Here is a 25,054-nt window from a genome sequence, read left to right on the forward strand (position 1 = left end):
TTATATGAGCAGTTATTAGGAAGAAGAGAAGGACTTTCTTTTAAAGGAAATTTTTAATTTTGATGCCATTTCACAAAAGGCCACTCTGATTGGAATAATTCTTGTTTTGAATTAAAAATGCTGTACTTAGTAGGATGTCTTCTCTAAGAATGAGGCCTTGATTTAAATTTTTTATGACAGTAGAAAACAACTCAGTGATGGCAATCATAGTACATACAATATTAGCTAGCTTACATGATTTACCCTAATGTGCTCATACATTAAGCTAGGTATGTTTGTTTACACGTGGTCTTTTGTTTCTTTGTGTAGGTACTTAAAACGATTTAAAGTCATGAAACCAAAGGTCTTAAGGAGCTGGTGCAGGCAAATTTTAAAGGGGTTGCAGTTCTTGCACACTAGGACTCCTCCTATTATTCACCGGGATCTGAAGTGTGACAATATTTTCATCACGGGACCCACTGGATCTGTGAAGATTGGTGATCTAGGACTAGCCACCTTAATGCGGACATCATTTGCTAAAAGTGTCATTGGTGACTAACATTTTATACTTTATTGATTGTATAAAGAGAGATTTTTTAAAAATTGTACATGTCTAGAACAAGGATTAGCAAACCACAGCCTATGGGGCCAAATCTGGCTTCACTGCCTATTTTTGTCAGTAAGGTTTTGTTAGAACACAGCCACACCCACTCACTTACATATTGTCTATGGCTGTTTTTGCACTGCAGCGCCAGAGTTGAGTAGTTGTGATAGAGCCCATATGGATTGCAAATCCTGAAATATTTGTCATTTGGCCCTTTTCAAGTTCTAACTCTTACAAGTTAGAAGTTTGCTGACCCCTGGCCTAGAATGTGAATTTGCTTTGAAATATCTATTATATATTGACTTATTTCAGAGACATCCTAGTATATTTCTATTGTGGGATATATTTAAGATTATTGAAAGCCTCTGAGGACTGAAGAGAGATTTAATTTAATTCAGAAAAATTTAAATAGCTAAAAAGAAGATTAGAAATAAAAACAGATTTTGGTAATCACTACATAATTTTGAGCAATGCAAATTACACTTTATCGGTATGGAGAGTTAAGGAAATTCTTTTTTTTGGAAGGGGAAGTATTAAGGTTTATTTATATTTAGAGGAGGTACTGGGGATTGAACCCAAGACCTTATGCATGCTAAGCATACACTCTTACTACTTGAGCTATACCCTCCTGCTGAAGGTTAAGGAAATTCTTTAAGTGCTTTATATAGCAATAGCAAGTATTCAGTTAATTTTATATTTATATATTTGCTTTTAGGGAGCAGAAATTAACTCAGGTAATCCTTATGATAAAGGGAATGTGATCTTAGTGGATATATTTTTCTTTTTAATAAAAATGTGGTTGTGGTATTTTGTAGGGACTCCTGAGTTTATGGCCCCAGAGATGTATGAAGAACACTACGATGAATCTGTAGATGTCTATGCTTTTGGAATGTGTATGCTGGAGATGGCTACTTCGGAGTACCCTTATTCGGAGTGCCAGAATGCAGCTCAAATATACCGTAAAGTAACTAGTGTAGGTATTAACTTTATTTTTCTTACCTCACAAATTGCCACATTTCATGGTAAAGTCAACTTAGTCAAACTTAATTTTGGTTCAGTTCTGTGTAACAGTGCTAAATTTAACATAATTGTAATGAAACAAGCTTAGATTTATGCTATATACCTAATATTCTATTGGGGGTCATATAATATGTTCTGTATTAGTATCTTTGAGGAAAATATATTCTATTGGGGGGTCATATAATATGTTCTGTATTAGTATCTTTGAAGAAAATGTACTGGTAAATCATCTATAGCCATTTGTACAAAATTTTTAGATATTTACTAGATGGATCTTATTTTCTAAAGCTAAATAATAAAAATTGGCTAAATAGTTTTGAAGTTTTCTTCTAGTTCTAAAAGCCTGATTGTAAAATGGCATTCAATGGATACAGTATTTGATTCCCTCCTATGAGTAATTTTTTGCATTAGAAATTGCAAAGAATGCAAAGATGAGTAAGAGGTGTTTGCTGCCCACAAAGAGTGTATGTTTTTAGTAGGGCAATGATATGAATTCACAAATAACTATAAAAATAAGAGGATGAGAGTATAGTAAGGGATGTGATGGAGGAAGAAGCAAAGTGTTAGGATTATTCAAAATAGGTTTACTTCGTATCCAGTTGGGTTGCTCAAGATAGGCTGCAAAAGAGATTGTTAGAATGTTTCAGGTAACTAAACAGGTACTATTTTAAAATGCATAATGTATGCTATATGCTTTCATCTTTATATCCCTACAAAATGGCACTGTCTTCAGTTTACAAATGATGAGACTGAGAATCAGAGGTTGTGGCTTGCCCAAATTCGCAAAGCTACTAATAATGGTGGATTTTGACCTCAAGTCTGACTGTAGAAGTTTGTTTAGGGAGACAATAAGTAATTCAGAATGTGGGACAGCCTATAGGACAAATGACCTATTTTCTCTAACAAATCAATTTCATGAAAGAAAAAAGAAAGGAGAGACTGTTACAGAATACAAGAGACTTAAAAGTTGTGATGAGCTGGTAAATATTTAACAACTGATTCTCTGAAAAAGAAAAAGCACTGATTTCCAGCATTTGCTGATTTCCTTGGTGTAAATGCTCCTACTATGACTGATTTCAATTCACCAGTGTGACCGCACTGAATGTAGGGTTAAGAAGGGATGCACAGTGCACTCATATAGTATTTCCACCATACAGATACAAAAGATGTAAACAACCTCAAGATCATAAATAATAGTAAAATAATTAAGGAGTGGTGTTTCCAGTATTTATTACATTGGCTTTTAATATAATTTATTTAATTGTAAGTTTATATAAATTAACTTTTGTAAGTGTCCGTGTTTAACAATCGGCTTGCACAATTCCTGAAAATGTCATAATTGGCTCTTGTGAGCTGGTATGAGCCAGATCCATCGCACCATATGTGTAATGTATGGACCTTGTTTGGATCCTGATTTGAGCAGACCAACTATAAGAAGACATCATTTAGATAATTTGAAACATTTAAGTATGAATTGGGTTTTAGATGGTATTAAGCAATTATTCATGATTATTTTAGGTGGGATGATGAAATAATATCTGTTAGAGATAGAAACTGGAGACTTTATGGGTGAAATGACATGATGCCTAGGATTTGCTTTAAAATATTCCAGGATAAAAATGGTGTGGGGGTAGATAACTGAAACAAGGTTAAGAAAAGATGCTTGTTGTTGAAGCTGGTGATGATTACATGGGCCTTCTTACAGTACTCTACTTTTGAGTACATTTGAAAATTTCTATAACAAATAGCTGAGAAAGAGAGATAAGGCTAGAATGTCCATTTAGTTTGGGTCCATATATTATATGACCACAAATAGAAAAGAGTCTGTACTTGATTTTGTAAATTGCGACTCCCCAGTGTTTTTCACCTAGAAGCAGAGAAAGGCAATAATTATCCAGGGCTGGGGAATGGGTAAGAGATCGGTGGAGAGGTCAAAGAGGACTTTTGCTATAAGTAGAATAACATAACTCCATTTTTTGAATGGTTACATTATTCTTTTATATTAAAGTCACAAAAATGCCGTATCAAAATTCAGATTTCCATCTATACTAAAGCTTCTTGAATTTGAGGTCCAGAGTAACTCCTAATCTCACCAGATTTACCTAGCATTTGACACTGGACTTTCTGATTCTGTATTCTGTGACAGACACAGAACTAGATCTTAGATTGCCTCATTCCATGATAATTATATCTTATATTATATCTTTCTGATTCTAGCTTAATTTGGAATTTTCTATTAAATGATGGCAGTGATCTTGTATTATTTTTTAAATCTAAAACTCATAAGGGTAATAGAATGTAAAATGAGCATTTAGGCAGCTGTCATAGTTATTATAGGAACGTTTTGAATTATCTTGACCTAATTAATTTTTTCTTTTTTTTAATTGAAGTACAGTCAATTACAACGTGTCAATCTCTGGTGTACAGCACAATGTCCCAGTCATGCACATATATATGTATTTGTTTTCATATTTTTTCCATTAAAGGTTATTACAAAATATTGAACATAGTTCCCTGTGCTATAGAAAAGAAACTTTTTTTTATCTATTTTTATATATAGTGGCTAACATTTGTAAATTGACCTGATTAATTTTATATTGAATACCTAGAATCTGATAATTAATTTAAGGTTCTCTCAATATTTTAAAATTGCTTGAGGATGAAAGTAATATAGATTTCTCAAAAGTTAAATATATGTAACAACAATGACAAAAATATATAATATGTATACATATACTGATTGCTCATTGTATCCAGCCATCCTAGAAGACTTTGAAATATAGATTTGCAATATTTGCGATAGAGAAGCCCTTATTTGGAATTTTTATAAGTATTTTTGATAACATTGATTATTCTGATTCCAAAAAATACTTGTTTGTTTTATTTTACTAGTTGGGGTTATACTGTATGTACATTTTGGGATACTATTTTTTTCCTTACTTAATGTTGCAGTATGGGAATTCTCCATGTTATTAATTACCTCGAGAATATTTTTGGTTTCTGTGTATTAACATATGCATATATGTGTATATCCATAATTTATGTAACATTACCTCTGTTATCGGAGATTTAGATTGTTTTACAGTTCTTCACTGCGATTTGTAGAGCTTTGACCAAATCTTTGTCAAAAAGTTGTTAAACTTGCACTGTATGTATATTTATCTCATTTAAAATTTACATATGGTTTAGTGGCTTTAAAAAATCATTATTTTACTAAGTGTCATGTTGATTTGTGTTTTCAATTGCTTAATTTGGGACTAGAAACCATTTTTCTTCTTCCAGGGTATAAAACCAGCCAGTTTCAATAAAGTCACTGATCCTGAAGTGAAAGAAATCATTGAGGGTTGTATTCGTCAAAACAAATCTGAGAGGTGGGTGCATATGTAGTGAAATGACATAACTGATGGATACATTTTTCTCTTATCTTGCACTGACCTTTGAGTCATGCTCGGTATGACTTTTGAGTGGAAGCCAAACCATACTGTCTAGAGTGAAGTATATCAGTGCATCTTGTTTGCCATTTTAGACTTTGATATCATGTGCTGAATTTTTCTTGAACCTAAACATTTAGGTTGTGTTTTTCTGTGTGTGTTGTGACAAGTTTCATCACCTTCAGCCATCAGTTTAACAGTCAGTGTGCCCCCTCCCACGTTAACTTGCTTCTAACAGTTGATAGTAGAGAGCTTCTGCAGTATCACCTTCAGATATGTACAAAAATGTTTTTTTTTATGATAGTTAAAAAAGAGTTTAACCACCAACTCACCAAATATTTTTTATTTCCCCCTATGTCTTTGTGTCATGATAATGGTAAAGCTGATAGGATTATTTTTGTTCAAGAAATAGCATTTTAGATTTATCTGTATCACAATTCATTTGTTCTTATGGACAACTCCTTTTAGTTTTAGCTTATATTTCTCTTTGATTTGAGCTTTAGATAGCTGCTGATTTAAACTGGTAGGTAGTGTTTTTATTTTTACCTATTTATTGATTATGATTAATAAAGGTGATAGAATCTTTATAGAAATTATTTCCACCAGCATTTCACTGATTGTCCCCCATTTTTACTAATTATCTAAGTTTATGTTGCATGTCTGAGAATATAAAAAAAACCACTAAATAAATCCTGTTTAATTATAGCTTTATTATACAACATTAGTGTTTGTACTAACCGGCTATTTAGATACATACATATTTTTAAAATTTTTTTATTGTTTTTTTTGTTGGGGAGAGGTAATTAGGTTTCTTTCTTTCTTTCTTTCTTTCTTTTTTATTTTTAAAGAAGGTACTGGGGATTGAACCCAGGACCTCGTGCATCCCAAGCACACACTCTACCATTGAGCCACATCCTCCCCCTATTTTTAACTTATGATAAAATATATATAACCTAAGGGTTACCATTTTAGTCATTTTTAGATGTACATTCAGTGGCATTAAGCACATTCACATTGTTGTACAACCATCACTGCTATTTCCAGAACTTTCTCATCATCCCAAACAAAAACTCTGTGCTCATTAAACAGTAACTCCCCATTTCCTTTCTCTTCAACTCCTGGTAACCTCTCTTCTGCTTTCTGTCTGTACCTCTATGTAGGTACCTTGTATAAGTGGAATCATACAATATTTGTCCTTTTGTATCTGGCTTATTTCATGTAGCATAGTGTTTTCAAGGTTGATCCATGTTATAGCATGTATCAGAATTTTGTTCTTTTTTAAGGCTGAATACTATTCTATTGTGTGTGTGTGTGTATGCACACCACATTTTGTTTATCCGTTCATGTGTTGATGGTCACTTGGGTTATTTCTACCTTTTGTTTATTGTGAATAATGCTGCATAAACCTTGGTGAACAAGCATCTTCTTGAATCCCTGCTTTCTATTCTTTTTTTGTATATAACTAGGAGTGGAATTACTGAATCATATGGTAATACTATGCTTAATTTTTTGAAGAACCACTACATTTTTTTCCATAGTGGCTGCATCATTTTGCATTCCCTCCAGCAATGTGTGATGATTCTGATTTCTCAATATCCTCACCAACACTTGTTATTTTCCTTTTTGATAATAACCACACTAATGGATGTGAAGTGGTATCTCATTGTGGTTTTGGTTTGTACTTCCCTAATGACTATTAATTGTTGAGTATCTTTTCATTTTGGCCATTTATATATCTTTGGAGAAATGTCTATTCAAGTCCTTTGCCTTTTTAAAAAATTGAATTGTTTATTTTGATGTTTTTGTTTTTGAGTTGTAGGAGTTTAGGCATGCTTTTTTTTTTTAAGCTATGCTAAAACTATTGGAAGTAGTCTTAAACTGTGGAAGTAGTCATTTTAGTTTGGTTTCTGGTTGTTGTTGTACAGCATTTTAATTATGATCTGTTACCAAAGAACACTGGAATATTCCAAAGGATTCATGGCTCATTAGGGTTTTGGAAAGAGCACAGGCTTCCGCATTAGAATAAAATTCAAATCTGAATTCAGCCAGTATGATCTTGAGCAAGTTACTTAGCTGTTCCTTAAAACAGGTATTATTTTGATGATTAAAAAGATAATGAATGCATATAAAGTATCTAACAGGATAATAAGTATTTAATGAATGGTATTGTCTGCTGCTATTACAGTGATTATTCCATAATAAAAATACTTATGCAAAATTTTCATTGAGAAGCAGAGGGATTAACTTGGTTGTGCCTTCTTAAACACATCTCACCTTAGCCTTAAAACTAGTCTGAGCTTCTTATTCTTTTTATAAAACTGTCTTAGTTAAGTGATTGTCTCTTGATCACTCAAAATGTAGATTGAAAATCCTCAATTTATAGGATACCATGCTGTCAATATGCTTATCTGTTTTAAATACTATAGGAGGCACTTTCTTCATAGCTATTATGGAATACATCAATTTTTGCTCTCCCTGGCCTGTAATATAGATAGATTGGATATTATATATGTATTTTAGAAGTTAGCCAAAAAAAGGAAATTAACTGTCCCAGCTTGTAAAAGAATCTTTTGAAACCTTGTCCTTTTTTTCTCTTCAGAGATGGTTAATTCCTAATATTAGGCTAGAGTTATATTCATTGTATGTGTACTTTGGCCTAGAACACTGGACTTAAATCATTTCAAGAAAATCTGCAGACTTTGCTGAACTAAATTAGTTTCACCTGTGGCACTCTGTAAAGCGGGAAGTACGCTGACTAGATTATTGTTAATAGAATTAATGACTTCTATTTATAACATTTGTAAGAGAGTTTGAATTCCTAATTTACTTTAGAGTTTATGTATCTGGAAGAGTTTTTAGTTTCCTTTGCTGACAATCTGTTGTTTGAGTTTTAGTAACTTAAGCCAGTGGCTTAGGGAAGATACTCAATCCACCTAATGTGTATTGGAGTGCTTCTCTAATTCTCTCTAAGCATACTTTTAGGTATCTAGAGATGTTACTGTTAATAATCCTTAATTAGGGTCACTACAAATGCATGTTAGTTGGGATTTCTTTGCATCCTTGGTAATAATAAATTGGATATAAGATTTGGCTTTTATAATAAGGCAGATTAATGGTTTAATTAATAGAAAATTAACATAAGGTTGCTACTTGGACACATGTTTCACGAATTAAGTAACTTGTTTATGATTGGAGGAATTGATAACAGATTTGTTTGTTTATTAGGTTGTCTATCAGGGACCTACTAAACCACGCATTTTTTGCTGAGGATACAGGACTAAGGGTGGAGTTAGCAGAGGAAGATGATTGCTCAAATTCATCCCTGGCTTTAAGACTCTGGGTTGAAGACCCTAAAAAATTAAAAGGAAAGCACAAAGACAATGAAGCTATTGAATTCAGTTTCAATTTAGAAACAGATACATCTGAGGAAGTAGCGTATGAAATGGTAAGTGAATTCTACCAGTATCCTCTTCTCCCCTTATAGTATCAGGGTTGATTCCTTTCTCCTTGTCATTGCTTGCTTTCTTCTCATTTTCTCCTTTTTTTAATTTAAATTGTTATTTTGTTGTGAAATACATATCTACAACAGAGTATATTAAATAAAACATGACTTTTGTTAAGAAATAGATCCCTACCGGTACCTCAGAAGCTACCTGTGTGCCCCTCCCACTTGCATTCCCCTCCCTCATTACCACAGGTAATATCTACTCTGACTTTCGTGTTACTCATTCCTTTGCTTTTCATTATAGTTTACCTAAACAACATATGTTGTTTTGCTTTGAAAACCTGAGTGGCAGCAACACCTCACTGGTTACTGAAGTTACTATTAGGTGAAGATGCCCAGGAGGGAATAAGCTGAATAGAGTCTCTCAGTCCTAGTCTGGCTCCAGCTTCCCTAAGATTGTATGAGAGCCGCTTCTAGGGGAGTCAGCGGGTGAGGTCATGCGTAAGTCCAGAAAAACACATGGCTCACCACAGTCAGGGCACCAGCGGGCTGTTGTGTGGACCAGAAAAATTAGTTGCCTGGTAACAATATGGTTTGACAGGGAGTGGGCCTCTCTGACTTCTCTACTTCTCATCTCCTCATGACCCCTCCCCAAGAGTAGGAGACAGCAAATAACCTCTGTGGGGTGGAATGAGTGTCCACACCCGATCCAGGCTGCTGCAGTGCTTGGGAGGGAGGGTGTGCAGGAGACTCGGCAGCATGTGGTCGGATTAGCCAAATACAGATACTCTGAGCCAGGCTTACCTGGGCATTCTGTCCTCAGGTTAAAAAGAAGTATGGCATATTGACAGTGGGGATCTTGGAGTGATAGCCTTTAACATGTTTCTTTCTAGTCACACAATTCTAATCTAGAATGATTGTCTTGGACATCTGGTACACAACTATCATACTAATATTTCTCTTTACTATCTTTCTAGACTTCTCTGCCTCTCTCCTGTATTGGATTTCATGTTTCCTAAATCCCATGTCTTTCTCTTTCTTGGTTTATCCTTTTGTTTTAGTGGCATACCTCCTCTGCTAGCTTCTTAATTAAGAAAGGCTATATAGGAGGTAAATTCTTTGAGATTTGCATGTATTAAAAAAAGTCTTTATTCAAAAAAGTCTTTATTCTATCTTCATATTAATTGATTATTTGGCTGGCTCAGTTATTTTAGGTTGGCAGTTAAAAAATTTTGGAGTCATTGCTCCATGCTTTTCTAGCTATCAGTGATGATGTGAAATACAGAGATGTTCTGTTTTCTGGATCTTTTGCACATGATCCATTTTTTTCTCTCTGGAAGCTTGTAATATCTTCTCAGTATTCTGAAATTTCCCAGGGTGTCTTGATTTGTGTCTGTTTTCATCTACTGTGCTGGATACTCCGTGGACTCATAGCATTTAGTTTCTGGGAAATTTCTTGAAGTGTTTTATTGATGAGTTCTTTCCCTTTGTTTTCTCTTTCTGGAACTGCTGTTATTTGGATTTTGGGCCTCTTAGACTATTTCTCCAATGTTCTTATCTTTTCTATTTTCCATCCTTTTGTCTTTTTATTCTCCTTTCTGGAAGATATTGTCAGCTATATCTTTTATGCTTCCATTGAGTTTTTCATTTCTACTATCTTGTTTTCAATTTGAAGAGTTCCTTTTTGTTTTTCAGTCTGTTCCTTTTTTAGAGGAAGCATCTTGTTTTTTGTTTTGTGGATGTAATATTATTGCATCTCTTGGTAATTTTAGTGAAGAGTGTTTTTGACATTTTTTCTCTTCCTGCATAGTCTCTTTTCTCCAAGTTGCTGTCTTTTTCTTTGTTGGTTTTGTGCTCCATTTTCTTGTTGGAGGCTTTTCTCATATTTATGTTTATGTTTGGCCAGCTTCTCATGATTAATAAATAGTGAGAGACTGTATTAGTTTTCTGTTGCTGTATAGAAAGTTACTACAGATTCAGTGGCTTAAAATAATTTCAGTTCTGTAGGTGAGAAGTCCTGGTAGACTTTGCTGGATTCTCTGCTTAGAGTCTGACAGGCTAAAATCAAGGTTTGGCAGCCTGGACTCTTATCTGGAGACTCTGGGACAGAATCTTCTTTCGGGCTCAACCAGGTTGTTGGCAGAATTCAGTTCCATGTGATTATAAGACCAAAGTCTTCCTTGCTGGCTGTTAGCTGGGGGTCTCCTTGAGGCTGTTTTTCAGTCCTTTCACATGCCCCCACTCCATCTTCAGAGTCAGCAATGGCATGTTGAATCCTTCTAGTATCACTAGCTGGTAAAAGGCCCACCCAGAATCTATCTTAATGTCAGTTGTGTATAACTCAATAATGGGAATGATATCTCATATTCACAGGTTTGAGGACTATGGTGTCTTGGAGGGGCCATGATTTTGCCTACTACAGGAACTAACAAAGTTGACTGGATGGAAGCTTATCTCAGACTTGTTAACTTTTACTGTAGGGGATCTGGGTAGGCCAATAATTGGGAAATCTCTGACATAAATATTTGTGGGTCTTTCTTCTTAGATTGGTTAGATTCTCCAGAGAAGCATCCTTCAGTGTCCTACCTGGAGGATGTGGTTAATGATATTTTGGTAGCTACGTGGGAAAGAGAGTTGGGAGTTTCTGCATATGGCATTCAGCATGCATATGGTCATTTAATCTTGTTTTCCACATGGTAGCCATACCCTAAACTGTGGCTGGTGTTCCCTAGTCTAGAAATGTTCTCTTTTACCCTCTCCAGAGAACAAAATTCCAGACTTCTTGAGTAGGGGAAGAGCAATCACCCAAAGATATGGAATGCAAGGTGGAGCACAGAGACCTAACATCTAACTGCTTCTCAAAACCCTTTCACTTAGTCTTCCCTATTTTAGTCATCTCTTTTGACTTTACCTCGTTCTAGAAGTACGTGGTGCTGCCAGTTCCTGTGTGTTATGAGTGTTCTTCAGAATAAATGGGAATGATTCTCAGCTTTCCCTGGTTCACCTTTTTCAGGTCTGCTAGGTCAGTTATTATCTATTTGTTTTCCATATCTCAAAATGTCCAAAATGTTATTTGTTGTTGCTGTTGCCTTTATTTTTTCGATCCTTGGGAGTTTATGACTTAAAAAATCCATTTACTCTGAGGTTTTTTTTTTCTTTGAGCTTCTGGAGGGAGTGAAATTCAATATATAGACTCCATCTCATATTTTAATCATTTTTCATGTACGATGAAATTTCCCTGAGTCTTCAGACCCCCAAGACATGCTTTAAAAAGCAGATTGTAGGACTGAGAATGATTACGTCCTGGCACCTCCTCAAGTCATCATCTCTGCTACTCAGCCTTGTTCCTTTCAGACAACAAGCCCTTAACTTCTCTTCTCTCACTCTTCTAATTCCTAGTAAGATATAGCACTTCACTGTGAACATACTTCCTCATCTACCTCTCCCTTAATAGCCTGCAAGTTCCTTGTTTTGTTCTAATCCAGGTCAGGCTTTACCTTCCTCTGTGACACTTTCTCTACTTCCACAAAAGAGGCTTGTGCTCCTTTAGTGCTTTTGCAGCAGCTCATTTCTACCTCTTATTTCATTTGTAGTTAAGTTTGTATCCATCTCTCACTACCAAATTGTGTGTTTATATAGGACAGAGGACCAGCTTAGGCACTTACATGTCTTTGGAGCCCAGTGCTGGGCACATTGTAGGCACTTAATGTTGCTGAATGAGGAAACCTTTTTAATCTTTCACAAAACGTAATGGTAATCATAAATTACCTTCTCATGATTAATAAATAGTGAGACTATATAATAAGATTGCATGTACTGAAAATCAAGCTATTTGTTTTTGTTTAAAGCCAGAATTATTTCAATAGTGTTTAGTAATAGTATTGTTTTTCTTATGCTGATTAAAGGGTCTGACATTTATGCATGTCTGATTAAGAACATAGAAACAAATTAACTGTTATTTAATAGCATTTGGGGTTTGGGGGCAGAAAATAACTGCTAGTAAAAAAAAAAGTTAAAATCTTAAATGTTAAAGATACGGTTTGCTTCTTATATTTTGTTTGTAGGTCAAGTCAGGATTCTTCCATGAAAGTGATTCCAAGGCTGTTGCTAAGTCCATTAGAGATCGGGTGACTCTGATAAAGAAGACAAGGGAGAAGAAGCCAGCTGGCTGTTTGGAAGAACGCAGGGATTCCCAGTGCAAGTCTGTGGGGAATGTACTCCCTCAGCCCCAGAATACAACTTTGCCCCCTCCTCCTGCTCAGCACACTGGCACTGAATGTGAAGAAACTGAAGTTGATCAACATGTTCGACAACAGCTTCTACAAAGAAAACCACAGCAGCACTGCTCCTCTGTTATAGGTAACAGTTATAATTTATACAAGGAAACGTGTAACTGTATGCCTTTATCTTTAAATAATACTTTTGTATGTTTCAAAGCATTTTGTTATCTGTCATTTCATCAGTCCTTCCCCGAAATGGACAAGCAAACTAGTTTCCTTATTTTAAAATTAAAAAACTGTTCTGTTAAGTGACTTGACCAAGGTATTAGTTGAATAAGGGTTATAATCTTTTTGCTATTTTTAAGGGCCTGACATAAATCCTTTAATAAAGAAGATGTGGAACTAAAGATAGAATTTATTCCTCAAAAAGGAGTTTTCTAAACTTTAAGACCCTTTGTATTTTAGACTCAAGTATAAAACTAACAGTTTCTATAATCTTTCTGCTGTAATACATTCTCTTCTCTGGAAGGACACACAGTATTTTCATAGTAATAACCAATTGTTCTATAAAGGCAATATTATTTTCTAGCCAGGTTCTAGGAGAATGAGAACATGACACTTAGATTTTACTGAAATACTAATGGCAAATATAGATTAGTTAGGAATATATATGAAATGGCCAGCAAATGAAGTTGACTTTTATGTGATTCTTTGTTTTTAGATTTGCTTTACTAAGAAAATTTTAGTTACGCTACATTTTCAGCATGGAGAGTTTACATGATGGTTTTTGACTGATTCTGTAGTGTACATATTTTATTTGAAGCAGTTTCAGGTTGTCAGAGTAAAAAACAAAAAAGTAAACACTTACAATTTCCTAGCCATTTGGACCTTGTGTTTTGAGTTTTCCCTTCTACCTGTTGCTTGTTTTCTTTGTTGTAGGTGACAATTTGTCTGAGGCAGGAGCTGGATCAGTAATACACTCAGATACTTCAAGTCAGCCCAGTATAGCCTATTCCTCAGACCAGATAATGGGCTCTCAAATGGTTTCTAACATCCCACAGGCTGAAATAAATGTTCCAGGGAAAATTTATCCATCCCAGCAACTAGTAGGACATTACCAGCAGATTTCAGGGGTGAGGTGAACTGTTATATTTTAAAACATATAATCAGTTTATTTACTGATAATGGGAGATTTTATATTTAATCTTTTTTTTCTTATTTGACAGTTGCAGAAGCAGCCAAAGCTGACTCAGCCCCAAACTTTGCCTTTAGTTCAAGGTCAGTCCACTGTTTTGCCTGTACATGCTGTTGGACCTCCAGTTGTCTCACAACCCCAAGTTTCACCATTAACTGTCCAGAAGGTCTCACAGGTAAAGGTAAGATACATTTTAGAAACTCTATTCAGTTAAACATATTTAATACTGCCTGGAGTTTCTGACAGGCAGAAGTTCTCTTTTATATATTCATCATAGTTTATATAAAAGTCACTGAAAGCTAAAGTTATTTATATTGCCTTTCACTTAAGACATTCTTTCTGAGGATGTGCCTAACATTGTGTAACTAGAATCTTGAGACACTGCTTATATAATTGGAAAAGAAACTGAGAATTTTGTATATGGATAAAAAAAAATTATTTAGGACTCAGATCCCTTTTTCTTGGTAATGATGATTTGTTCTTTGTATTAGACTTTTCCAGCCTGGTTTGAATGTGGGGAGATATCTTTTATAGTTAATCAGAAATAGTATTTCATATACCTTTATAATTTTTAGCACTTTCATCTAAATTCTTGACTTTTTTGATTCATGTTTATTTCTATAGGAGAAATAAGTGCTTTTGTCATTTAGACTCTCAAAGTCAATGTTATTAATTTCTGGTAGTGAATAGACAGTCTTTGTGAGAGTTCATATATCAAGACTATATCCTGGTTTCCTAGGTTATGGACTCTGGATACATGACTGGGGTTTTATTTGCCATCACCTCATTTTCTTTCCTCAACCCCGTAACCTCCTGTGTGTATATTTTCTCTTTGAGATTGAGATGGTCTGAACTCCTAGGCACTCTCTGTATATGATTTAATTAGCAGCTGGTGCATCTGTTTCTTTTAAGAAATTGCTATATAGTCAGTCATAGTTGAACAAACTTTTAATGACTACCATCTCTGGGGATACAAATTAAGATAAAATATGGTCCTTTCCCTCAAGGAGCTCACAGTCTTGTAGAGGAAAGTATAGACATACTTGGCAAATGGGGGTTGCATTTAAAATCTGCTGGGGGTATATTTAATCTAATATTGTTGACAGTGTATGGTGTTTGGCTAGTGTTTGTAAGTGATATGGTATGTGTTCATTATTGAGCTCATGCTGTGATTTCATTTATCTCTTTTTAAGACTATAATGCAAAATGTGTTGAATGGATGCTTAAATTAACTTAGGTTCAACCACATAAGTATACAGGTATGTGTATTTTGAAATGCGTTTCCAAAATTAAAAAAAAAACTCAAAAAATTTATGGAAGTGTTAAAGCCCATAAAGTTATAGAGAAGACATTGAAAATCACCTGCTATCCCTCCAACTAGAAATAACTTATTGTTTACATATGGGGGTAGAGCCTCTAGATTTGTCTTTTTTTTCTATATATACATACATAAGTTTGCTTATACATACATATGTATATCACATACATACTATTTTGTAGCCTGCCCTTTTCACCTAATACACAGAAGCCACATAAGCAAACTCTTTGACCAGGAGGAGTCTTTTTATTGAACATGGTGGTTCAAGTTCTAGGAATTATTGTAGCCAGCCTATATATATTTAGCCAACTCTCTCCTCTCCTCTTGAGAGAGCCTCTATGTTCCCTTTAGCGATGATATTAAAACCCTTTGAGCTTTCTCTTGGAACTTGCACTGTTTTGTGTGTGAAAGTGTCAGATTCAGTTACTCTGAATTTCTGCCAGGGTTTGAATGAGTTATGTGGCAAGTGCAATAAGTGAGAAGCCATGAGCGGAATATTGCTGGCACTGGTTTCAGCCCCTTGGTGCATTCAATTAGCGTTTATTCATGGTACTAGGATTTTTATAGGACTAATGCTATACCCAGTACCTTTTTGATAACTTCCTGAAATTTTTAGAATATAGCATTATTTTAACTATCATTCTGTCTGGGACAGGCCCATTAAAATGGGCATGATATATGCATTTATAATGTGAATTTTCCTTGCACCAGCACCAAGAACTTCAGCTGACCTTCGGAGCAGATTGAAAACTTCAGCTAAACCTATGACTTTAGACTTGTTAGTTACTGGAAATCCACAACCAGTCTTTTCTTCAGTTTCTCTGCAGACATTGTCTGCTTCATAAATGACTTCCCAGCATTCAACAGTTGGTCTTCACCTTGAGCCTGACCCTAGAAATGGGAAACAGGCATTAACCAAATTACCAAATGCCAATTAGACTTCTAGCTTCTTACCAGTTAATCACCTGCAAGCTTTGTTGAATCATTCTTTTGCCCAATATGTGAGCAGTGCACAGAATCCTGCTGGTACAGCTCAGCTCCCTTTTAATCCCATTGAGTGGCATTCAGGGGCCCATCAGCCTTTGCGAAAGATACATTCAGTATCCCAGCCATACTCAGTGGTACATCTGGAGTCTAATTCCGGGTTCTTCAGTGCCACAAAGCCAGACTGTGCATTTGAAGAAGCCTTGTTTCCAAGCCTCTATTCAGCAGCAGTCATTAATTTTACAACCTAAGGTTATGGCATCACCACAGAAAAATGTTCAGCAGGGTTGTACTCTGTGAGAGTCTGAAACTCATGGAAGTCAGCAGCAGCCAAAAGGTAGTATTGAAAGTGTGAGGCAGCCCCTGGAATGGCCATCTTATTCTGTTCAACATACTTATTCAGGAACACCTGCAGAACTGCCATCCCTCCCACTGAAGGCTTCTGAGCAGCTGCCCTTTGTGATACTTCCCCAGGAATAAGCTTCTTACCCTTCACAGTCAACTTACGCAATGCTGGCTCCAGCACAGCCTTTTCATTCACTGCCAGCCACAGAGCATCCTCTACACTGTACAACCACCAGGATCACAGCCGACCTATTCTACACAGACTTATCCAGTCCCACCTGTGGTACAGCCCTCTTATTTGACTGCAGCCCAAGGGCAGCCTGCATGTACAGTGCAACCTCTGGTTCAGTCACCTTTTCCAGACCAGCCAGCACATATGATCCAAGCAGTTTACCTATAGAACAGCCTGCTTACCAGGCACTGCCTCTTGAGCATGCCCCTTATTCAGGACAGGCTTCTCACACCATCCAGACAACTGAACAGGCAACCTTCGTAACCCAGCAGATATACACAATGAAACCTCCTGATAGCAAGCAAGTACATGCTACAAACTCTGTAGATCAGGACTTACACTCAGTACCATCTTATGTAGCACAGACTTCTGAGCAACAAGCCTATTTAACACAACCCCAAGATACTAATTCTTCAATGTGGGAACAAATATTTAACATCAACCTTAGATACACAAACACATTTTATTGAGCCTTTATTTAATGTGTAGAATTCAGCAGTTCCATCCCAAGCAGATGTCAGTTTGGGGCACTAGCAGCTAAAAGCCCAGTCAGTTAGCATTACATCTTGGAGGGCTGTGGAAGGACAGCTTCAACACCTTGAACAAATGTCCTTTATTCAGCAGGCCTCCTCAAAGACCCAGATCCAGCCCCCACACTTCTCTGCACAGCTTTCCCAATCACATCTAACATCAAGCCAGGTTTCTCACTTAGCTTTCATTCAGCATCAGCAGATGACTCATTCATCTCATAGGCAAACACAGAAAAGCCATCAGTTGTCTACCCAGGAAGGTCCCATAAATCAACATCAATCTTTGTATAGCCAACATGCTACTTTCCAATAGCAGGTGCCTCATTCACAGGCACCTAACCACATTCAGCCATTACCAGGTATTCCAAAGGCCAGTATAGACATGGTCCAGATTATACCTCCTTTGTGAGAATAGTTACAACCAGTGGCAATGGAACAACAATATGTAATACAGCCTTTAGAGCAGCCTCACGTGCTTCAGACGTTAGACAGCAGTCAAACTTTCCCCTGCAGAAAAACAGCACAGCACCAGCCAACATTCAGCAGCAGTTTGCTGTCTAGCCACAGTGGCAGTCAGTCATCTTCTAGTTTAACTTGTTTCTGGGTCATCAGAAACGCAATTATAACCCCAGACCCTCTATCAAAGCTTTGGGATAGCCCTTACAAATCAGCCATCTTCTTCTATTCATCTATCAACACTTAGTATTCCAGTACAGGCTTCTACTGTCTTTCAGAGCATTTCTGTGTTACAGACACAGGAGCATTTGCAAAGCCAAGGAATTCCAAAGGTAAATCCTGGGGGGAAAATGTGGATAATTGAGAATTTTCTGTGATGTTTGAGGGTCAGGGAGATAGTGAGCTGTAGTAGAAATGGCACTGGACTGGGAGTCACAATACTTATTCCTGGCTTTTTTCCTTACTCGCTAGGTGGCTTTGATTCAAGTCTCTTTGGGGTTTCCACATCTGTAAAGTGAAGAGGTTAGACCACATGATGCTAACAAAAAGTATTTGAGTGTCTGCACGGGATATATCAGTGAATAAAGGACAAAAATCCCTTCTGTCATTGAGTTTTGTTGCCTAATTGAGGAGACTGCCAATAACCATGATGAAAATAAATTATATAATACAGTACAATGAGTTTGGGGGCAATGTGGAGCAGGGTAAGGAGGAAAGTGGGCTGCAATATTAAATAAGATGGTGATCAGGATAGGCCTCACTGAGAAGGTTGACAATTGAGCACACACTTGAAGGAGATGAGGGAATCTGGAGTGCACATTTCAGATGTCCTTTAATTTCTTTTGGTGACATGTTGTAGTTTTCAGTGTACAAGTCTCATACCTCCTTCAGTTTATTCCTAAGTTATTCTTTTTTATATAATTGTAAATGGAATTATTTTCTTAATCTTCTTTTTGGATTGTTCATTGCTGATGTATAGAAATACAACTGATTTTTGAGTTCTGTTCTGCTATTCTGTAACTTTGCTAAATTTGTTTATTAACTCTAATAGGTTTTTTTTTTGGTGGCTTTGTCATTCATCAGGATTTTCTGTATGTAAGATCTTTTCATCTTTCCTTTTCCAACTTAAATGCCTTTTATTTCTTTTTCTTCCTAATTGCTCTTGCTAGAATTTCCAGTGCCATGTTGAATAGAAGTGGTAAGGAGAGACATCCTTATGTTGTTCCTGATCTTAGTGGGAAAGCTTTCAGTCTTTCACCATTAAGTATGATGTTAGCTATGGATCTTTCCACTTTTAAACAACTTCATTCAGGTATAATTTATGTACAATAAACTGCATGTATTTATAGTGCACAATTCAATGAATTGACAGTTATATGCCACAATCAAGATACCAAACATTTTCCCAAGCCCCCAGAGTTTCTTGTGTACTTTTCCAGTTTTGGGTTTGTGTGTGTGTGTGTGTGTGTGTGTGTGTGTGTGTGTGTGTGATTGCTCTAGGGATTTTAATTTACATTCTTTAATTCTTGAGTTTCTACATAGGTTTTATATTGTATTTAATAGTATATTATATAAAATATAAGAACAGTGCAACAATTTATTCCCTTCAGGTGTTATGCTTCCCTCTGTGCCTCCCTCCCTCCCTCCCTCCCTTCCCTCCTTGCTTCCTTCCCCTCTAAATGTTCAATTGCTCTAGTACCATTTGTTGAAAAGATTATTCTTCCATTGAATTGCTTTTTACACCTTTGTGAAAAATCAATTGGACATATTTGTGTGAGTCTCTCTCTGCATTCTCTATTCTGTTTAATTCATGTATGTCTGTTCCTCTGTTAATTACATTTGGTCTTGATTACTGTAGCTATATAGAAAGCCTTAACACTGACTAAGGTGATTCCTCCCACTGCCTTTGGAGATTACAGTAGGTATTCTAGGAATTGTACCTTTCCATATAAATTTTAGAATATGTTTGTCTATGTCTACAACAAATCTTGCTGGGATTTTGATAGGAATTGCATTAATACTATAGATAAATGTGGGGAGAATTGACATCTTTACTATATTGAGTTTCCCAGTACATGAACACAGTATATCTCTCCATTTATTTAGATCTTCTTTGATTGCTTTTATTAACATTTGTAATTTTCAGCATACATATCCTGAACATCTTTTGTTAAGTTATCTCTAAGTATTTAATTTTCTTTGGAGGGATTGTAAATGGTATTGTTTTTTTATTTTCGTTTCCATATGTTCATTGTTAGTACATAGAAATGCATTTGATTTGTGAGTATGTTTGTGTGAATGTATTTGTATATCTCTTGTATCCTATGACCTTGCTGCACTTATTAGTTCTAAGAGGTTTTTCGGGGGTAGAATCTTTGGGACTTTTTAAATGTAGATAATCATATATTTTCCAAAACAGAGACAGTTTAATCTCTTCCTTTCTAATCTGTGTGCTGTTTAGTTCTTATTTTCCTTTTATTGTGCTAACTAGAATTTCGAGTACTATATTGAATAAGAGCAGTGAGAATGAACATCCTTATTTTGTTCCCAGTCTTAGGGAAAAACATTAAGTCTTTTAGCATTTTTCATGCATGTTCTTTATCAAGTTGAGGTAGTGCCCCACTATTCCTGACTCACTGAAAAAAATACCTTTTCGATGTTAATTAATATGATTGTGTGACTTTTTTCACCTATTGGTATAGTGGATTACATTGATTTCGAATGTTGAAACAGCCTTGCATCCTTGGAATAAACCCATTTGGTCATAATGTAGAATTCTTTGTATATACTGTTTGATTCAATTTACTAATATTTTATTGAGGACTTTTGAATCTTAAGTTCATGGGAGATATTAGTCTGTAGTTCAGTTCTTCTATATCTGCTAATTTTCTGTCTAGAGGTTCTATCAATTGCTGAGAGTAGGGTATTGAAGTTCCTAACTATAATTGTGGATTTATATATTTCTCCTTTTAGCTCTGTCATTTTTTCCCATTTCTTTTGAAAGTCTCTTGGTTGATGTATCCACACTTAGGCTGGCTATGTCTTCTTGGTGGATTGATCTTTTTGTTATTATGTTATGTCCTTCTTCATCCCTAGTAATTTTCTTTTCTCTGAAGTCTACATTTTCTGATATTACATACCCACTCCTACTTTCTTTTGATTAATGTTAGCATAAAGGATGGTCTTTTGCCATCCTTCTATTTTCAACCTACTTATCTTGTGTTTGAAGTGAGTTTCTTACAGAAAACATATAGTTGGCTTTTTATCCACTCTGCCAATGTCTCCTACTTATCTTGTGTTTGAAGTGAGTTTCTTGCAGAAAACATATAGTTGGCTTTTTATCCACTCTGCCAGTGTCTCCCTTTTAACTGATATATTTAGACAACTTACATTGAAAATAATTATCGATATCTTAGGACTTAAGTCTGCCATTTTATTATTTGTTTTTTCCCTATGTTTTTCTTTCCTCTGTTTTTCTTTTCTTGCCTTCCTGTGGGTTACTTGCAAATATTTTAGGATTCCTTTTTCGTTTTATTTATACTGTTTTGAGTATATTGGGCTGTAGTTTACTTAGTGGTTGCACTCTTTCTCTCTCTCTCCCTCTCTCTTTTTCTCTGTAACTTATCACTCACTACTAATATGGACATTTTACTACTTCAAGTTGAGTATTGAAACCTTACTTCCATTTAGGTCCGTTTTACCCTTTCCACTTTTAAAATATAATTGTTTCAAGTATTTCCTCTACGTAGTTACGTACTACAATAGATACTGTTATAAATTTTGCCTTACATTAAATATGATTTAAGAAACTCATAAGGAGAATAGTCTACTACATATACCCTTATTTTTACCCATTGCATTGTTTTCTTTTCCTTTCTGAAATTCTGACTTTTTCTCTTATTTCCTTTCTCTCTGGAGAGCTTCCTTTAGTCATTCTTTAAGGATGGATCTGATAGTGATAAGTTCTCCTAGTTTCCTTTTGTCTGAGTATATCTTTTTTTCTCCTTCATTTCCAAATATATATTTTGCTGAATCTAGAATTCATGGGTTAACAATTCTTTTCTTTCAGCACTTGAAAAATGTTATGCCACTTCTTTTTGGCCTCCGTGTTTTCAGATGAGAAATTGGCTATCAATCAAATTGGCATTCTCCTATCAGTAATGTTTTTACTTCCTAGTTGCTGTCAAAATTTAGGTTTAAGAAGTTTAATTATGGTGTATCTTAGCATGAATTTCTTTGGGTTTATCCTGTTTGACGTTAACTCAGCTTTATGAATCTGTTTTAGCCAGATTTGGGAAGTCTTCAGCCATTATTTCCTTGAATATTTTTTTCTGCTCCACATTCTTTCTTGACTCCTTCCAAGGCTCCAGTTATATGAATTTTCAGTTTTTAAAAAATCCTTCCCTGGGTTCAGAGGCCCTGTTCATTTTCTTTCAGTCTCTTTTCTCTGCTGTTCGACTGAGAAGACTATTAATTTCTCCTCATGTTCTCTGGTTCTATTTTATGTCATTTCCAGTCTACTCTGTGGCCCATCTAGTTAATTTTTAATTTATGTTACTGTATTTTACCATTCTATAATTTCTATATGGTTCTTTTTTGTAAGTTCTATTTTTTTCCTGAGGTTTTCTGGTTTTTTTTTTTTTCATTTGTTTCCAGAGAAATTATAATCCTGAGGCTCTTTTTCTGATAGTGGCTGTAAAGTCCTTGTCAGATAATTCCACCATCTGATTCATCGTGCTATTGGTGTGAGTTCATTGTCCTTTCTCATCTGAGTTGTGATTTTCTTGTTTTTGGTATGACAAATGATTTTTTTTTATTGTACACTGGATGTTTTGGATATTATGATTGGAGACTCTTTTTTTGTTGTTGTTATTTGTGTTCAGAACTTACAGATTTATTGTGGCACTAGTAGGCCCAGATATGTGACTTTTCTTTCCTTTTTTTTCATTTTTCAATTTATTAGGTAGAATTGTTACAATTTGCACATATACAATATATTGCATGTAAATGCATATATACAATATAATGCACATATTTTTAAATTTACATATATGTACTGAACATTTAGAGCTTTAGCTTTTTAAACTTACATAGTTATCAAAGGAATAAAGCCAGCCACAAAATAAGAATTAATTCAAAAAGATACATACACCTCACTATTAACAGCAACATTCTTTATAATTGCCCCAGATAAGGAAGCATCCTAAGTGCACATCAATAGATGAATGGATAAAGAAGATGCAGCATATATATGTAATGGACTACAACTCACTCATAAGAAAGAAGGATATTTTGCCATTTGCGGGCCTTCATTCACTTTTTTTTTCTTTTTTTTTTTTCACGTTTTTTTTCTTCTCAATTCAAAAACCAGATTTTTGTAAGTGGCATAAACATTTCCATTGCATCAAAAACAACATAATACCTAGAAATAAACTTAACCAAGGAGGTTACCTATACTCTGAAAACTGTAAAAATTGATGAAGGAAATGGAAGATGATAAAAAGAAATGGAAAGATTTCTTGTGCTCTTGGATTGGAAGAATCAACATTATCAAAATGGCCATACTACCCAAAACAATCTACAGATCCAGTGCAACCCCTGTCAAAATATGACATTTTTCACAGAACTAGAACAATTCCAAAATTTATATGGAACCATAAAAGACCCCAAATTGCCAAAGCAATCTTTTCTAGGTCTTTTTTTTTCTCTCTCTCTTCTTTTTGTTCTCTTTTCTTGTGCTTTGATGACTAGAGAAGTTCCTTTAACATTTGTTGTAAAGCTGGTTTGGTGGTGCTGAATTCTTTCAGCTTTTGTTTTTCTGTGAAGCTTTTGATTTCTCTTATCAAATCTGAATGAGAGCCTTGCTGGATAGAGTATTTTGGGTTGTAAGTTTTTCCCTTTCATCACTTTAAATATATCATGCCACTCCCTTCTGGCCTGTAGAGTTTCTGCTGAAAAATCAGCTGATAACCTTATGGGAGTTCCCTTGTATGTTATTTGTTGCTTTTCTCTTGCTAATTTTAATATTTTCTCCTTATCCTTAATTGTTGTCAATTTGATGACTGTGTGCCTTGGTGTGTTCCTCGCTGGGGTGATACTGTGTGGAACTCTCTGAGCCTCCTGGACTTGGGTGACTGTTTCCTTTCCCAAGTTGGGGAAGTTTTCAGTTATTATCTCTCCCAAAATTTTCTCAGGCCCTTTCTCTTTCTTTTCTCTTTCTGGGACCCCTATAATGTGAATATTAGAGCGCTTCATGTTGTCCCAGAGTTCTCTTAAACTGTCCTCATTTCTTTTCATTCTTTTTTCTGTTTTCTCTTCTGAAGTAGTGATTTCCACTAATTTGTCTTCTAGCTCACTGATCCGTTCTTCTGCCTCATTTAGTGTATTCTTGGTTCCTTCTAGTGTGTTATTCATTTCAGTGATTTTATTCTTCAACTCTGTTTGGGTATTCTTAATACTTTCCAGCTCTGCTAAAAACTTCACTCTGTGCATCTCTACTCCTCTTGAGTTCTCTGAATATCTTCACCATCATTACTTTAAACTCTTTCTTAGATAGATTGCCTATTTCCTCATCACTTATTTCTTCTTCTGGGACTTTATCTTGTGCTTTAGCCTGGGAGATACTCCTCTGCCACCTCATATTGTTTATCTTTCTATTTGTATATTTAGGCAGAGGAGTTACGTTTCTCAACCTTAGACAGGGGGCCCTCTGTGGGAGACATCCTGTGTGTCCCAGCAGTACACTCCTCTCTGGTCACCCAAGGGCCAGGGTCTAGCTGGTCCTAATGTAGAGTCTGGCCTGTGTTTGTGGATTCCTTCCACAGGCTTTGGGATTGTTGTTTTCTTATTTCTGGTGTCTGCCCCCTGATGGATGAGGCTGGACTGGAGGCTTATGCAGGTTTCCTGGCAGGAGGAGCCGGTGCCTGCCCACTGCTGGGTGAAGCTTGGTCTTGGTCCTCTGGTGAGTAAAGGTGTCTAGAGGCATTGGTGGCTTTGGAAGTCTGCTGATGGGTGGGGCTGCATTCCCACCCAGTAGGTTATTTGGCTGAGGCTTCCCAGCCCTTAAGCCTATAGGCTGTTGGGTGGGTCTAGGTCTTGGTGCTAATGATCCAATCAAAATGTCAGTCTCCAAGAAAACTCATGTAGACTAACACTCCTGGAACGTCTTCCACCAGCTTTTATGCCCCCTGGGTGAGCTGTAGCCATCTGCTACATTCCCAGGAGACCTTCCACAACCAGCAGGCAGGTCTGGCCCAGGTTCCTCTGCCCTTGGACCCAGTGTATGTGAGATTCTG

General features: G+C 35.9%; 1 protein-coding gene and 1 non-coding gene across 2 annotated transcripts in view; one reads left to right on the forward strand and one right to left on the reverse strand.

Moving 5' to 3' along the window:
• Positions 1-25,054, forward strand: part of WNK3 (WNK lysine deficient protein kinase 3) — a 98,951-nt gene that overhangs the window by 38,863 nt on the left and 35,034 nt on the right. The window contains exons 4-11 of the mRNA XM_032474663.1: positions 310-530; positions 1,399-1,556; positions 4,886-4,974; positions 8,260-8,479; positions 12,544-12,838; positions 13,639-13,832; positions 13,926-14,103; positions 16,990-17,078. Coding sequence (XP_032330554.1) covers positions 310-530; positions 1,399-1,556; positions 4,886-4,974; positions 8,260-8,479; positions 12,544-12,838; positions 13,639-13,832; positions 13,926-14,103; positions 16,990-17,078 — 1,444 coding nt within the window. The remainder of the gene's footprint in view (positions 1-309; positions 531-1,398; positions 1,557-4,885; positions 4,975-8,259; positions 8,480-12,543; positions 12,839-13,638; positions 13,833-13,925; positions 14,104-16,989; positions 17,079-25,054) is intronic.
• On the reverse strand, positions 5,881-5,952 carry TRNAP-GGG. Its single transcript has one exon. It is a non-coding gene; the product is annotated as a tRNA-Pro (tRNA).

The sequence above is a fragment of the Camelus ferus genome, chromosome X (genome assembly GCF_009834535.1).
Source record: "Camelus ferus isolate YT-003-E chromosome X, BCGSAC_Cfer_1.0, whole genome shotgun sequence".
NCBI classification, from domain to species: domain Eukaryota; kingdom Metazoa; phylum Chordata; class Mammalia; order Artiodactyla; family Camelidae; genus Camelus; species Camelus ferus.